Source organism: Acyrthosiphon pisum, chromosome X, assembly GCF_005508785.2.
Source record: "Acyrthosiphon pisum isolate AL4f chromosome X, pea_aphid_22Mar2018_4r6ur, whole genome shotgun sequence".
Classification (NCBI taxonomy): Eukaryota; Metazoa; Arthropoda; class Insecta; order Hemiptera; family Aphididae; genus Acyrthosiphon; species Acyrthosiphon pisum.
In genome coordinates this window covers 99059332-99077886 of record NC_042493.1, presented here as the reverse complement: position 1 = coordinate 99077886, position 18555 = coordinate 99059332, and the positions used below count along the sequence as shown (strand labels likewise).

The 18555-nt window shown below is 28.9% G+C and overlaps 1 protein-coding gene and 1 long non-coding RNA gene across 3 annotated transcripts; one reads left to right on the top strand and one right to left on the bottom strand.

Annotated features, from left to right (window-relative positions):
* The first annotated feature begins 4589 nt into the window (after nucleotides 1–4589).
* LOC103308808 lies at nucleotides 4590–8589 on the top strand. The gene is made up of 2 exons (XM_029491756.1): nucleotides 4590–5123; nucleotides 5184–8589. The coding sequence occupies exons 1-2, from the start codon at nucleotides 4993–4995 to the stop codon at nucleotides 5440–5442; spliced, it is 390 nt and encodes a 129-aa protein (XP_029347616.1). The 5' UTR covers nucleotides 4590–4992; the 3' UTR covers nucleotides 5443–8589.
* Nucleotides 8590–8783: 194 nt separating this feature from the next.
* Nucleotides 8784–15316, bottom strand: LOC100575763. 2 transcript variants are annotated; one of them, XR_510532.3, is made up of 3 exons: nucleotides 14955–15312; nucleotides 13331–13567; nucleotides 8784–8937 (listed from the first exon to the last, which is right to left on the bottom strand). It is a non-coding gene; the product is annotated as an uncharacterized LOC100575763 (long non-coding RNA). The 2 variants fall into 2 exon arrangements; XR_001679147.2 differs by having other exon boundaries at nucleotides 8786–8937; nucleotides 13331–13562; nucleotides 14955–15316.
* Between the last annotated feature and the right edge of the window lie 3239 nt (nucleotides 15317–18555).

Below are 18555 nucleotides of genomic sequence, written 5' to 3'. Positions count from 1 at the left end.
TGTGAACGACAAAAACAATATATTTTGAACTCTTTCTGAGCGATATGCACTTACTTATACGTCAGAAAGAGAAAACATAGACCCTAGACCAAAATATTACAAAAATATAACTTAAGATGTCCATTTATTTTTATTTTTTATTTTACAGGCATCACATACACAGTCGGCTATTATTGTAATGAATGGTATTTATATGAAAGATAAATTAGTCAATGTCCATTTAGCATCTAAACCTGCTAGTGATATATCATATATAAATAACGTATGCACCCTTAAAGAAGAATTGTAGGAATGTTTAAATTATTAGAGTTTATCAGTAGTTGTTACATTAACTGTAGACAATTTTGTGTGTGAACGACAAAAACAATATATTTGGAACTCTTTCTGAGCGATATGCACTTACTTATACGTCAGAAAGAGAAAACATAGACCCTAGACCAAAAAATTACAAAAAATAACTTTAGATGTCCATTTATTTTTAATTTTAATTTTACAGGCATCACATACACAGTCGGCTATTATTGTAATGAATGGTAGTTATATGAAAGATAAATTAGTCAATGTCCATTTAGCATCTAAACCTGCTAGTGATGTATCATATATAAAAAATGTATGCACCCTTAAAGAAGAATTGTAGGAATGTTTAAATTATTAGAGTTTATCAGTAGTTGTTAGATTAACTGTAGACAATTTTGTTTGTGAACGACAAAAACAATATATTTTGAACTCTTTCTGAGCGATATGCACTTACTTATACGTCAGAAAGAGAAAACATAGACCCTAGACCAAAATATTACAAAAATATAACTTTAGATGTCCATTTATTTTTATTTTTTATTTTACAGGCATCACATACACAATCGGCTATTATTGTAATGAATGGTATTTATATGAAAGATAAATTAGTCAATGTCCATTTAGCATCTAAACCTGCTACTGATGTATCATATATAAATTACGTATGCACCCTTAAAGAAGAATTGTAGGAATGTTTAAATTTTTAGAGTTTATCAGTAGTTGTTACATTAACTGTAGACAATTTTGTGTGTGAACGACAAAAACAATATATTTGGAACTCTTTCTGAGCGATATGCACTTACTTATACGTCAGAAAGAGAAAACATAGACCCTAGACCAAAAAATTACAAAAAATAACTTTAGATGTCCATTCATGGAAGTTATTTTTTGCTTATTTTGTAGGAATGTTTAAATTATTAGAGTTTATCACTAAAAGTGAACTTAACTGTAGACAATTGTGTGTGTGAAAGACACTTCAGACCTGAAGACATGCTTTATCCAGAATTATTGATAAATGATTTAAATGAAAAATTAACATCATTAATACCTTTGGCATTGCCAAAATCAATTAATGCTACACAATCAGCATCTAATGCTTAATCTCTGGCTCAGAATAAAAGCAATAAAAGACTCCTCTGACAATATATCCGTTTGTTGAGGTACCTACACTGGGACAACTGTATTTGGATAAAAAAAAACACATTCCTTTGAAGAAAAAAGTAAATTACTTTTTCATTTAAGACCGATAATATAGTATACTACAATACAATTATTATATATTATGTATATATATTGAAAAGGAAAAACTAAATACTTGACCTAAATATTCAATGAGAAAATCGTACAGGCAGAACAACTGTTGTTTGCATTTGGGATGATGAAAACGTTGTGTTTCATTTGCATGGAACACAGAGATGTTTGCGATGTGTGCTTTTATTGCCCGCCTATAATCCGTGTTGTTCATTTTGTAAGAAACCGAATTATTGTTGTTTGGTGACGGAGAACGTCAGAACAGAAAACGGTGATCATCTGAATCAATTATTTGCATTTCAAATAATACTTCAAGAGGATAAACACATGCAAAAGTTATTTCAACAAATATTGGATGACAATTACTTAGTGTCATACAAAAGATTTAGACAAGATAAAACGTAGGATTAAGTTGGTACAACCTTAGTACAGATTCATTGTAAAAATGCATTATTTTTTGTTGATAATTAAACATTTAAAAAAAATAATAAAACGAGACTAATAGTCAAATTATTTTATAAACAATTATCAAAACAATAATTTATTTAATACTTGTGATGCTTTTAAAAGTGTTCATCGTTAATTAAAACTCTTCAATATGATATTTTTTCATAAAACATAAAGAGAATGTATGATATTATTAATAACGGTTAACTATAATATATTAACATTGTACCATAAAATATATACCTATGTTTTTTTTTTCAATATTTTTCTGGTAGTCATTTATACTTATAGATGGGTAATTACATATTTACTACATTTCCAATTTATAACAATAATAGCTGAAGGTACATAAATCTCATTTGATTCGTAAATTATTTTGAAGTACAGAATAAAGATAAAATTAATTATACACACTATATAACAACTACTTTTTTAAATATTCATATCACATTGCATTATAAACTTGTTAACTGTTAATATGCAGTGTTTTCCATAACTATGTTGTATTTGGGCATATAATATACAATTTGTGTATAAATAACAAACATGCTTTTACCACATAGATATGCAAATTAGCAAACCTGTACAACCAAAAATTGTGATTTGGGTTATAATTATCCTTATTTATTCAAATATACATTTATGAGCTTGCGGATTGTTAGACCACGCCAGGGGCTCATACGTATGCATTTATTGAATAATACATAAAATCATAACTAACTTGAGCATATATATCATCAGTTGAATTTTCAACTTTCAATTATATAATATACAATTATATTATTATACACAATAATATTAACACGTATAAAACATTTTTTTTTTAGTTTGAAACAATTTCATATCAATGTTAATGCAGATGTGATAGATAACAACAAATAGCTATTATATAAGTATACACAATTAATAGTTTAGTTATAATGTACCTTGTAATAAAATAAAGATTCAAACATTTTGTTATATTAAAAAATATTTTAATTGTAGCTTATGTAAATACCTGATAAAAACTTTAATTCATAATTCAAAACCAAATTATATCATTCATTCATTATTTTCAATTAAATATATATGTTACCTTTATACTATAAATGTATTTATGAATTAATAAACATCAGCAAGCATAAAATTATAACTTGGTATAATAATTGAAACTTTTTTTAAATAAAATGGATATTTTCATGACGAATGGTAAAAATTGTATTTGTAATAATGAATTTAAATTATCATGCCAATTGTAGAAGTGTAAAGGTGACCAGTAATTACAACAAGTAACCTTTGTAGTAAATTACAACAAAAAATAATGTATTTTGGAACATATGACAATGTATTTGGTTAACCATCGATACAGAATTAATACAAGAAGAAAAATGTAAAAAGATCACGAAAGACACTACAGACCTCCACACTTGTTTGTTTTATCTAATGATATTAGTAGTAGCCGGGATAATTATAATAAAATATAAAAACAAATTAAAATATCACAAATAATTTGTCAACCAATAAGGTCGTTAATGACGACAACGACGACGTGAGTACAATGATTCTAACGCATCATAAACCCTGTTACTGGTGTCCAATTAACAAAATACAAGTAGTATATATTTTTGTGTTCTGATCCCCTTTTTTATAGGGTGATTTCTTCTTAAAAAAAATTTTTTTTTTTAATGGAATTACCTCTAATGATTAAACACCAAATAGAAGAAACATATGAACAGTGGGAAGCAAACTTTTACAACTAGTGCAATAAAATATTTAGAATTATCACGTAGCATTTACCATAAGTTGAAATATCGTAATAAATGGATTTATAAAATAAACACGTTAGACGATGTAGCTGTCACCTGCGATCAGTGGGATAACGCTATAAATATACAATTAAGAGGCGTACGTATAATTTTAAGTGAACAATGCAGCGCACACACACACCACAAGTAATATTAACACCTAACCGGCATCTGAAGTCCGTTCAGTATACCGACTTCATTCCTCCTGTGAACATACCAACTAGTTTGAAGATTCCGTTATTACCCAGTGCTAAGTTTGAAAGTTTACTTATCTATCAAAATCCGGTAGTCAAATTAAACGATATTCATGATTTTTCCAAAACAATCGAGGAGTTAGAGAACGCTGTACAAAAGGAAAAAGATAAGAGTATATTGAAAACAACCAGTGGTATGCATACTAAAATAATTATTATATTAAGTATAATATTAGGTTTGATAATAACTTATAAGTTATTCAAAATATATACTAACCATATTATGGCGATATGACGGTTGCGTACAAGGTCACTTTGTGGTTGTTGGTGTTGGTGTTGAAATATTATATTCATAATATTTGAGCAAGCATCAAGCTCGCAAATTCACGCGTATGACGTAATACTTATAGATTATTATTGTTATGGATTGTTTGAATTGTAAATATCATATTTCTTATTGTTCACCACCATATAAATAGGACCTAAAACTTATTATAATTCAGTACATTTTTCCTTGTCCGAAAGTAACATTGTGCTACAGTAGTTATTTACTAAACAATCGTTACGAGTAAAACATTGAAAATCGTTTTATTATGTCTTTTATTAATAACGAATGTACGGATCTTCAGGCCATTACGTCCCTGGCAGCGACATCCTCAGAAAGTGGATCGCTGAAAAGAAAACTGGAACGCACATCAACAGCAACGACAAAAAAGCAGAAAACAATGAAGAAAGCAGTGTCACCTTCACAGGTGTCAAACAAAGAGTTGACCACAGTCCACAACGAAATGAACACAGTCAAATTAATCAATTTGAAGAATTGGGCAGCAGTGAATCTGAACAAGAATCTGGAGGAGGAAGAGGATTAGTTTGGATTTCTGCGAGATATTGTTCCCCAGTCCGACGAACGAGTACAGTATGTTGACAATGATTCTTATTATATTCACTGTTTGTCCAGTGAAGGTCATAGAGAAGGTCATTCACCCGAAACAGTGGATGGATACTCAGATTCAGAGTATATGGAACGAGATCATGATAATGAATTCGACGACAATGACGACACTGTACAATCACCTGCGCAAATGTATGAAGACGTCATTGTCGAACTTGGACGTGAACTGCCTAGCAAATTTGTCTCTGGCATCCACCGGTAATAATTTTATTTTAATATTTTTTTATAATTATTTTACAATATTTAATTATTTTATAGATATATCAGCACAATCATTGTGCCGAGTGGAGTTGGGGGAGTTCAGGACTGTTTGCGTGAAATGGACCGACTTATTGAACGTTATCCCTCAAACCACTTCTACATTATTGCCGAGCACGAAGAGCACATTCACGTTGCACATATCTGCGGATACACGGGACCAACTTGTAGGTGCTCCTTCCTCATTCGAGGAACATTTTGGAGCCTCTACAGAAGACGTGGACTTCGTCGGATTTCTAGAGGCATCGACCTCGGGTAGTTGTTTGGTAGTGATATTTTTATTTTATTTTAGTGAAATTATTAACTTTGTAGTAATATGAAATTCCGAGTATTTATGGACTATTGAAACTCGATTATCGCGAAAAAAAATAGATGAGCAATTTCATAGAAATAAATACATTATTATCTTCACTATTACACTATTATTACTATAATTCAGAACGTGAAACCATACTGATTATTTTCTTTCCATTAACCAATAAAATATATTTCGGACATATAATTTAAAGTAAATAATCAACATTAGTATTAGTTAGTAGTCTCAGTCATTACTGGTCAGCGATTAGTGCCGTGTGTCCTTTTTTATACATTGTATTTCAAAATTAAACGAATAACCATAATGTATCAGTGGTTAAAATCTGGTTCACTTAAAAGGCCTATATGTGAAATAGAAGAAGATAATACTGTACGCCTGATGGCGTCATCGATATAGAATACTGTGAATGATATGAATAAAGTTCAGGTAAATAACTCATTCATTTATTTATCAAAAGAACTTTTCTACTTATTAATCTGTCGTTAAATGCGTGCATATTATGTATTGTGCAAATTATATTTTATAATTGTACAGTTTATATGTATTTTTATTGATAATATTTCAATAATAAATTTATTTTAGTGTACTGATCAACATAGTAGCTCAGACTCAAATCGCCGTAATGTAAACTCGAAGAGTACCGTAAGAACTAAAGTGAGAAAGTATAACACTGAATATTTACAATTAGGATTTACATTTGCTAGGACTGAAGATGAACCAAAACCACAGTGTATTATTTGCTTGGAGATCTTGTCCAATGAAAGTATGAAACCTTCCAAACTACGACGCCATTTTGAGACAAAACATGGCGAATTTACTAGTAAGTATTTGGATTTTTTTGTAGTCAAGTTAGGAGAATTTAAAAAATCACAAAAAGTGATGAAATCTTCGACAAGTTTAAATGGTAATAAAAATGCCACTTTAGCTTCATACGAAGTCGCTCAACTTGTTGCAAAATCTGGTAAGGCTCATACCATAGCATGCAGCATACCATATCAAGCATGCAGCCGGACTTAGACGAAATTATGAACAAAAAAGAAAGATTTCACTTGTCTCATAAATTTTGAAGGTGTTTAATCAAATAATTTTTTTTATAAATATATATTTTTTTTTTGACAAAATTTGTTTCTATTATATCACGAAAATGTTTATAAAATTAAAAATTAAATCATATTGAAAATAAACCGTATAAATGTATTTCTCATTTTCATAATAAAATAAAATTGAAAAGTAAGTATTTACAAAAAAGGGGTCCGCGGACCAATTTAAGTTATAGCTAGGGGTCCGTGGCTTCACACTAATTGGGAACCGCTGGTCTAGTATATAAAGTTCCACAAAAACATCATTGTTCTACATAATATAAATAGGGCCTAAAATTAATACTTATTCAGTGTGTAATTGCATTTCGTTCTGAAAGCACAATCCGAAACTATGGCGTACTTGGTACTGCAAATAAAACAAATAATTTCACTTTCATGGAAGCAGCCGGCAAACGGTCGGTTTTATGGAACGAACCAAATTATGAGGCTAATCACGTCAATGAATTAAAAGCATTGTTAGGAGGTGATTCTTGTCGTATTTCAGTAAAATACAAATCAGATCAAGCCATACAAAGTCCACCTATAATAATTTTAACTAATGATAATTTATAAGCAAATACCAGCATGCCTCCAAATACATATTATGCAGGCCAATAGGGATGTAGGATATCCTTTAAATAGGATACAGATATGTGTAATGCACCGAATATTGTCCATGTTCATATTGAGTCTGAAGACGAAGAAAAACGAGAAGGAGTCATTGAAGAAAAGAAAAAAAATTGCAAAGAAGACTGGATTCATGAGAAATTGACCCTGTGTGCAAAAAGAAGACGTTGAAGTCTATGAGATGACCGTTTTAAGTCTCAAATGTGACGGCACATTGTAATATCTATGTTCGGGATAATCGATGTATTGTAAAAAAAAGTTAAATAGCAATATCTATAAAATATCGTGGCCTAGTGGTGTATGAGAAATCACTATGTAATGCAACATAGAAGTTACAATATTGACATTTTAAACATTCATTTGGGTGAAATGAATTTTTTTTTATCTATAAATAATGATGTATCATAGTCATCACGTACGACATACGTACTGCACAACATATTTAAATATATAGTTATATTATAATATGTAGTATTGTATATTATATATGTATTATAATACCATCTAGATAACGGGTGTAATATTTTTTTTAGTTTATTGTCCTATTTTTTCCCACGTCTTAATTGTCATTTGCTCACGCGCACTGTTTACTGTTTACTTGTGTTTTTGAATTTTTACTGCTAAGTAGTAAGTGACTAACAACATTAAATTTACCTGTTTGGCACTTTGGCAGTTTAAGTTAAATATACCTATTATATTATAACCTATTCATATTATTGAACATCACTGTTTCGTGTTCGACGTTTCCGTCGCTACCTATATATTGTTAAATATTAAAATATGTCTTCAAAACAGGTAATTATTCTATGATTAAACCAAGTAATTATATTTAATGTAAAATTGGTGACATAGTGCCAATGTAATAAGCATTTTTTACTATTTAATTTGGTACCTATATATATTATGAAGATATTATGAATGTGTTCATACAATTTTACCCTAGGTATTAAAATTATTTAAATACCTACCTTATATTAACATTTATGATACTTATTAGAGCTATTAATTATTTAACTTCTTAAGTACCTATATCGCGAATAATTATGTAAAAGGTTAATCATTAGGCTATCAATGGTTAATATCTATCAACAAATATCTGATTAGGTAGGTATTGTTTTTATACTCATATATTGGAGATTTTAATTTTAGTTACCTAACAAAAAATGAAAAATATGTTAGGTGATGTCTAGACTATCATTTTACTTTATTTTAATTTAAAATTACAAAAAACTCTAGTCATTTATTTATACAAGAAGATAAATTTAAAATAGTAACTTTAATTGTTATTTAGTGGGTTGTTGATTATTTTAACATGAGAAAAAGTATTCAGTTATTACACACAACTGGCTCATTCAATGTGGTACAATGTGGATTTCTAGACGGCCAAAAATTAGTCATGGTAGAAGCATGATTGCCGACTATACTATGCTGACATAGGAAACGATTGACCAATGAATCATGTTAAAATCGTTTCACAGTTTTATTCATTTTAAATCATATTTTTAACTCATTACTTACAGCCTGATAAAAATATTATCAAACTACAATACATAGGTAGGTATAAAAAACTTACTAGTATAATTGTTATAAGACATTAATAAGCTATGTATTTTACCTTGATACAGAAACATTTTTACCATAATATAAATTCTGACCACACAACTGATTTTGAAATGTTAACCATTGAAAGGTGTCAAATCTAATGCTCTCGCCACAGCCAAAGATATCATACCTAAAAAAAAAAAAGAAAAATATTAGCCTGAAACATTTCAAATAATAACACAGGAGGCAGGACAATACAGAAACATTAACAGATTGCATGGTCAATATTTCCACAGACCGCTGTTTAAAGTATTCAAACCATAACTAAATAAATGGGTATGATCACAAAAAAAAAACAATTTTCGTCCGGTTTGCGCACCTCCACACACAAAATCATTGCTCCATATTTCATTGTTAATGGGATATAATAGAAATTCTGAAAATTTTAATATCTCAACATGAAATGAATTTCTATGATCATACCTATTTATTATTAAGCCATGGTTCAAACGACGTTCGTGTATTGGGTAAACCATAAACAGTAATTTTGTCCCCCCAAAAAAAAACCAGTCCATAAATGTTTTGTCCCCGTCAATTATTAGAATAAGTCATTTGGCCCCCGGGAAGTTATTTATCTATACAGAGACTTAAATCACTAAATTTAAATAGCTATTTTTATTTTTATCAAGAATTTAAATTCTTTTAAAATAAATGTAAAATATCTTAACCTAATTTATATTAATAAAATATTATAGAATATAATATTACCTTCAATAAAAATAAAAATCAATCATTTTTTTCAAAAATATAAAATTTCAGTATAATTATTAAATGATACAATATAATTCCCATCAGTTCAGTTTAATTTTTAAATAATAATTTATTAAAATATAATACTTTTACAGGCAAATATTATAATACTAATTCAATGTTTTGACATGCATGCCAGGTCGTTTATATAAAAAGACATTTATATAAAAAAAAAACTAAAAAATTTGTCTATTCCGATCGTTTTGAAAAATACGGTAAAGTTTGATACTTGTTCTACCAGAACCTACCATCAAAAATAAAAATCTAGACATTTTTTTTCAGAAACTAAAATAAAAACACACACCATAGTCTAATCAAAACGTTCATTGTCCCGCTAACATTCTAAAAAAAATGTACTTGTTGTCTATCATACAATTATTATAAAATATATGACAGTAAAGTAGATAATATGTAATCGCAAATATTATTTGTAGGACGTTTTTTTTTTTTAATAATAATACATTTTGTATATGAAATGTATAATAATTTAATATATTATATGTATTGATATTATTATATTTTTTTTTTTTTTTTTTAAATATAATAAAATATTATGTAGGTGTTTTAATAATTTGCTATAGATATTATAATATTTGTACTCATAGATCTTACTGTAGCAGTAGGTATAAAGTATGAACGTATGAAGAGTGAAGGCAATAATATTATAATATTAAATATGATATTGTTGTTATTTGATGAATTAATTAATTTCTTCTATACACGTATTTGTCTTTAAACAGGGCTGAATTATAAATGGTCAAATATTGAATAGGATAAAAATAAATTCAAATATCGCTTTACAAAATCTTATGGTTAAAGTGTTAAACACATTTATCTTATTCAAAAAATTATATTTTTAATAGAATAATATGTTAGTTACAAAAAAAATATTCACTACACATATAATGAGAACTTCCATTTTAGGATATTTTTCATCAAGTAGAATGTATTTAATCACTACTAACCGATTATATTTAAAAAAATATATATAATACTATTTTACTTATAATTAATATTAATAATTATAATCACATAAAAAAATTATACATATAATAATATGAACTCCTAATTTTTTATTTGTGTTTGTCATATTTGTCGTGTAAAAGGTAAAGAAATTGTAATAAAATGCTCCTGGTATATTGTTACGATAGCAATTGAAAAATATTAAAAAACAGTCAACCATTTTTTGTAAGAATTTAAATTTCAAATTTTAACAAGACGAAAAGATCACAAAAATGTCCAAATAATTTTGAGTTAGAAATTCATAAAAAAATGTCTCATTAAATCTAAGATTTGAACATTTAATACGAGATTCCTTATAAGTTTTTCTATCTTAATCAACAAAAAAAATGTCTACTAAAAACTCAAATAAAATTTTATGCGCGATTGACATTCAACTATTTACAACATTGAATATTCACTCGATTTCGCGGGTACCGATTTCCTTATTTTGTTGTAATTTAAAAATGAATCACTGTAGAGACTTGAAATTTACACCATATGGTTAATCAATTCCTATACTTGATAAAATTTCCAAAATATTTTTACATATTTTTAATTGTTCCAAGGCAATTTCAAAATTTAAAATTGTTCAAGTTTTTTTTTTCTATAAATGTTAAGAGGACGTTGCATCCGCATTACACATGGATGACATTTCATTCGCCAGTTTCAATAGAATACTGTTACTTTTTGATATTAGAGTAAATTGACTTACTATCAAAATTTTAGGTAACAACATGATATGTGTTCTTTCATTGATTTTTTACGATATTCTAATTTCTAAGTGAGTTATAAGTATGTAAAACATTAAAATTTTAAAATGTTCATAATTCACTTAAAAATTAAAATATTGTAATAAACCAACGAGAGAACACAGATAATGTTGTTACTTAAAAGTTGTATAATAGATCATCATTCATTCTAATATCAAAACTAACAGCACCCTATTGAAACTACTGAACGAAAATTTGCTAGTCATACATGTGTAAGACGGAGACAACACATACAGATGCCGAGGTGCGAAGTCCTCTTAATAAAATTTAATTTATTGGGTAAAAAAGCATGAACATGTATTACAAGGCTCAAAGTATATTATTACGATAACAGTTGAAAAATATTGTAAATACATTGTCAGTTGTCACCATTTTATTTTTATAATAATTTAAATTTCAAGTTTTGACAAAATACGTAAAAAGCAAGAAAATGTCCAAATTATTTTGAGTTAGAAATTCACAAAAAAAATGTCTACTAAAAACTCAAATAAAATTTTATGCGCGATTGACATTCAACTATTTACAACATTGAATATTCACTCGATTTCTCGGGTACCGATTTCCTTATTTTGTTGTAATTCAAAAAGGAATCACTGTAGACACTTGAAATTGACACCATAATATGCTTATTTTACCAATTCCTATACTTGATAACATTTTTAAAATATTTTGACTTATTTTGAACTGTTTAAAGATATTTTCAATTTTCAATTTTTTAGTTTTTTTTTTCTATAAATTTCAATAAACTTGTATTTGTTTGATAAAAAATCGTGAAAATATAATACAAGACTCCTAATATATTGTTAGGATAGCAGTTAAAAAAAATATTTAAAATACATTGGCACAAATATTTTTATAAGTATTTAAAGTTCGAATTTTGAAAAAAATTATCAAATTTAAAAATAAGTGTATTTAAAAATTTATAAAATGTTCGACTTTTATAGCTAAGGATTAAAAATTTTAAAATAAGGTTCCATATAAATAAATTGCTTAGTAATATTATAGGCTATTGGGTGACAGGCTTTCATCGCTCAGAATCATTTTTCGTATACAATGATATAATAATTATTGTTATAAGCATATCATTAATCTTCAAATGTGTTCTAAAAAATGATAAAAAAAATGGAGAAATATGCTCTTAAAACTACAAAATCACAAAATGCACAAAAATATGCATTATAAACATTTAATGTTTTTTTCGTAGTGTCTTGAAATGAATATAAATCTATAGCACAAAAAAACATCAAAATGCTACATCTTCGGAGCCCTAACTCATAACTTTTGAATAATGTGAGTAAAAATGTTAAACACTTATACCTATACCATTTTTTTTAGAATTATACATTCTTTTAAATTTTAAAAAAAAATCCTATTTTTTGTGTTTTGGGTTACTAACTGAAATATCAAAACATAAATAATTAGGTATGTAAAATGTATTTGTATTATACTTTGGTTACTGTATTATATTTGTATGTGATAGTTTACTTGTATTATTTTTTTTTTTTTTTTTTTATTTGGCATAAACAATCTATACTATTTGAAGCACAATAAGTTTATATGATAAGAGTAGTAGAACATGATTGTTTGGAATAAGCAGCCACCCATTAGTAGTTCTTGGCAAATGATAATTTTTTTTTTTTTAATTGTTTATATTATTATTATTCAGAGAGTTAGACATTAAAGTTTTGTAACAGGTCACGGCACCACTTTCTTTTTAACCTACGGTTAGGGTTTCCTGGGAGTGTAACTTGTATTATTTAAAAATTAAATTTGACTTATGAAAATTGTATTGTTGACAACTTATTATGTCTTATTGTAATATTTTCAAATTTTTATATTTTATTAATATAAATTATACTGATGTTTTGTGTTTTATAAATATAATCTAATAAAAAAAATAAATAGCGATTTAAAATACCAGCGGATCAAACGTCCTGTCTTAATAATAATTGACAGGGGCGAAACGTCCACGATTCGATGTACCTATTGTTTTATACATACTCGGGGTTCCGAAGTAATACACTGGTTTCACGTGCTTGCAACCGAAGTAAAAATAAGCAGCAACCATTAACAAGGAAAGAGTTCCGGTCACTCTGCACGACGAACAGCCGTTGCCCTTGCCCTGGACCATGTGGTCAGCGTCTGCCGCTCCGGCTTTCATGGCGAGACTGGTCGAGTATACAACTGCACTCGCCGGTACCGAATCAACAAGTTCTCGCCGTCGAAATGAGACCTAACCTAGCACAAACAACGGATATAATTAGCAAAAGGCACGCAAACAAGTGTTTTCCGGATACGCGAGATCGACATGAGCGTCGGCCGACGATGAGAACTGCGCAAACAGTCAGTGTTGTGTAGTAACGTAACGAATATTACAAATTACTATAATGCAATTACTTTTATTCGATAACGCACATGGACATAATGTAGATGGACTGCGCGTTTAGCCCTTATCATTGTAGCAATAGTAAACTTATGTAGAAGATAAATAATCATGGAAAAATTCAAAATAATCAACAGCTTTCATCCATGATACTGATGATACGGAAATACGGAATCAATAATTGTGCCTTCAATAATACCATGGAATAAAAACAGTAAAAATGTTTTATCCATGCTATTTTACCTTCTCAGGTCTTGTTATTATAGTTGAATTTATTGATGGCGAGGGGGGAGGAACGCGCAGTCCATCTATATTATGTCTATTATAACGCAGCAGTAATTTCATTACATTTTACTTAGAGTAACGCAATTTTAACAAAATTACTTTTGAAAAGTTGAACTATGAAGTTAACGCACCAGCGCGTTATTTTCCTCGTCATTAAAATTATAGTTTTGAATGTATTACAAAAACAAGCCGACAGGATATCCCAGAAAATTATAATTATTTTTGTTCCCGATAACAGTTAACAATAATATTACTAAACATTCCAGGAATAAATGTTATCACTTTATTAGCAGAAAGAAAAGAGTTCGGCTTAAAAATGAAATATTTAACAGGACGCCACACCCGCGCGTGTGTTGTCTCCGTCTTACAAACGCGTAACATACCAAATGTACGCTCAGAAATTCACGTTTTATGCCGTTAGCTTGATAAATGAAGAGTGAATCGAACTATTATGAAACTTGATTGTAAGAACATTATTTGTGTTTCGTTGAGCTATGCGTGTATAATAAATGAAAATTAAAAATGCTCACGGCTCACTTTGAAAACTGAATTATCGTAAAGAAATGTACAACAAAACACAGATAATGTTGTTACAGTCAAGTTTCATAAGACGTGAATTTCTGAGCGTTAATTTGGTATGTAAGGCTGGGGCCGCCGCGTTTTCCGTCGAATTAAAAACGCATCGGTGCAAATCACGCCGGTCGGCTTGCGTTTTCCGCCGCGGTGACAACACACGCGGGCGTGGCGTCCTCTTGATTAAAATTAATTATGAAAAAAAAAAGTAACGTTGTTTGAAGCGCACCGCCGCTTTATTAATGGAAAAGTAATGCAACGCGAATGCAATTTAAAATAAAAAATATTTGAAGCAACGTAATTTACCAAACACTGCAAAACAGTGGAATAATGATAATTTAATAATATCGTTGTAACGCGTCGTATCAATCGTAATATTATTACCTGTCATGGCGCGCCGAACGGAAAACGATCGCCGTCGGTGTCGGGAGGCGCTGAGACGGACACGGTCGTGCGCGTACGTCGCGAGCAGAGCAGTACCGTCGCCGTCGGAGTGAATTCCGGAAATAAAAATATGGCCGACCGGTCCGCAGTACGTCGGTGCCGTGCGCAGTAGTTGTACAATACGTCGGGCGGCGTCGCGGCGGGGCGCGATCTGGCGCCGTTGCTCGTCGTACCCATAATGTTAAATAATCGATGGCTACAATGATACGACGATAGCTGCACAATGGTAAGCGAGCCGCAATGCCGGGAAGAGAGAGAGAGTGACCGTCGTTTTTGCCTCTCGTTCTAGCAATTTAGTAATATTGTACTGTACAATATCAATTCATTTCTGATAATCATGAAATATGGCATTCTATATTATTAATAATATCTATGGTTAATGTACCGGAACCATTGAACTATGAAGTGACCTGAACGAACACGGGCGGTTCGATGTTATTCAACGTATAATATTATCTCGTTTTGCCGACGGCCAGAAACGAACCTACGACGACATAATAATAATAATATTATTATTCTCGACGCGACGTAGACACTGTTCGATATTCGTGTCGATCGTGGAGAGCCGCCGCCGTCGTGTTTTTACAGCGACGACTCGACTGACAATCATAGGCGTTTCGGGTTACCCGGCACGAACGCACTTGCGACAAGGTTGTTACCGCGCGCCGTGTATATACGGACTGCGAGACGATGATTCGCTTATTTTTTTTGGTCATTACAGTTGTTACACTCGAAACAGAGTTTATGTCGGCGGACGATAGAAATGAAAAAAAAGGCGAGTTAAAAAAAAAAAACCGTAAAACTGGCCGACGTACGGACGACGTACGTTGCGAACGAAAGACTGAAGAGAATACACGGCCTACCGAGTAGGTACCGACGACGCGAAGAAATTATTATATTGTGGCGACGGCCCGCCGCGTGATAATAATAGTTATTTAATAAACGGCGCAACTGCGTGAATAAATGATTCGCCTTTGGCCTTTGAACGCATTAAAACATCATCATTTATTTAGGCAACATTTATCTCGATAAACAATAAGAATAATATTATTCGTGCGATGTCTCTACGGTGTGTGCCGCGACGGCAGATGTTTTGCTGGCGGCAACGGCAGTTGGAAAAAGATTCCCTGTAGCGTTATACCGGGGATCGCCTGAATATTGTAAATAATTTGTGAGAATTATTTTATAAATTATATATTAGAAACAAAATTAATATTGCACCTATTAATATTGTTATTTAATGATAATGTATGCCACGATATGATCTGTTTTATAATAATAATAATAATAATAATAGTATATAAATTAACGTATAAAAAAATAATAACGATAATTATTATCTTTTACTCTATATTTTATATATGAAAAAAAATGCATAGCGCGATACCGAAGCTTATGCCTTATAATAATTATTATTATAAATTAAAATGCAAATTATATGGTGGTATGATATTGGTTATATTATTATGTGATTATATTATTACCTAGTATGCCGCGAGACGGGAGGGTTATAATAATAATAATAATAATAATAAATAAATAATAGCAATAATTAAATATAAATTATTTAAAAGAATTATTTTATAAATAATATAATATAAATAAAATTAATATTGTATATTATTTTAAAAATTGTTACCAATTTTATAAAAAAATTTCTTTTACCCTATATTTTATTATAACAATGTGTTACAGGAAGACATGACAAAAAAAAATTATGCTACTCAAACGTATGACAAAAATTGTGAAAATTATATGAATATGATTAGTAAATAATTTAAGAAATATACTCGTCAGCTAATTCACAAAAATATTATTTTGATTAAAGTTATTACGTTCCAAATTAATTTAATCAATAAAATATTGATATTTTAAAAAGTTCTAAAAAATACACTACTTGACTTAGATAAATGTTTTTACTATCAAAATTGTTCTTATAATCAGATTCACAAAATGGCTATTTTGAATTTATCCAAACAAATTTAAAACAAATTTTTTATTTTTTATTTTCAGTATTAAAAAATAAAAATATTTTTTTATATATTGTACGTCTAGCGTAATTGACTATAAATTATATATGAAAAAAAAAAATTTTAAATTATTTATTAGAACAAAAGTTATTTCATCTGCCAAATCTTCCTGTTGCGCTCTGTATAATATAAAAAAAATGGGAAGTCTTCAACATTTATATAATATTTTTGGATTCTTGTACAGTTCTTTGGTTATTTTTTCTATAATTTGAGTCAATTCTAGTGTTTTCTTTTGCTGAATAGCTCACCTACATAATTTAAAGCCAACTTTGCTAGATCTGCAGCTACTTAATTTTTATAATTTTTCCAACTTATTTGTCAGTTAGAATTGCCTATACATCTTGATTGCGTTTATTTTAAGTACACTGTTAAAAATGCAGAAAAACATCATCGAGGAATATATTTTAAATACATATATAAATATAATATTGTGTAGTAATATTGTATTTTTAAGGTATAGGAAAATGTTTATAAAATAAACAATTTTTAACATAATAATACACAATATTAATTTTAATTCTAATTAATAATCTTATATAATTTATAAAATAATACAATTCTTATAAATTATTTATATTTACTCAATCCCCGCAGTATAATTCTACTGAGAATTTTTTTTTCTTAGTCAGGGGATATTTTTGTGGGGCATATAAGCATATGACATTTTCGATTATTATACTTACTAGTTTTTTTAAACTAATGTCGATTAAAAATTATTAAATTTATCAGAAAACTGAAAAATGTAATTTTTGTAACTTTTTGTTAGTGGAAAGTAAAAAAAAAAGTTGTGCGTAAATTCACAATATTTTTTTATGAGAGTCTAATGTTTGAGTTTTGATATTTCTTAAAAAATCACAAACATTTGCAATTTTTTTACGAATTAGAAATAAATAAAAATTTTATTTTTAAATTTAATATTTTAAAATGTAATACTAGATTTCTCATAAGTATTTTCACCTTTGTCTACCGGAAAGTCAAATTATATTTTTATGAATGTTTGAAGTTCACATTTTTACAACTTTGGATATTCAGTATTCATTAAATTTCTTATAAAACGATTTTCTTATTTTGTTGTAATTAAAAAACAAAAACCATAGATACTTTAAGTTTATATCAAATATTTATAATATCGTATTATAGGTAGGTAAGCATGATAAAAAATTAAAGTAAATATGCTGTTTATGAACATTTAAAATTAAAATTTTTTTAGTTTTTTTCCTTAAAGGACCATCCAACTCAAAAAATTTTCTCAGGCTTAAATTAAAGTACAAACTTGGACGAAAAGTCCGTTCGCTAGTTAAGCGATTGCGCGTGCATTGCGCGTGACGTCACGGATTCGTTCGTCGCGGCGGCGGCCATATACAATACACAGCAATGTTTATCCGTTTTTGGTTTAACGTAAAGTAACTGCTAATAACTTATATTTTTTCGAATAACCTAACCAAATGTATTTAAGAGTACCTCATAATCTTTCTATTCGTATATCTTTCTATTCATTATATTGATTTTGG

Coding starts and splice junctions, on each gene's coding strand:
- LOC103308808 (XM_029491756.1), top strand. CDS start 4,993: ATGGAACGAGATCATGATAATGAATTCGACGACAATGACGACACTGTA. Junction 5,124..5,183: donor TTTGTCTCTGGCATCCACCG/GTAATAATTTTA, acceptor ATTATTTTATAG/ATATATCAGCACAATCATTG.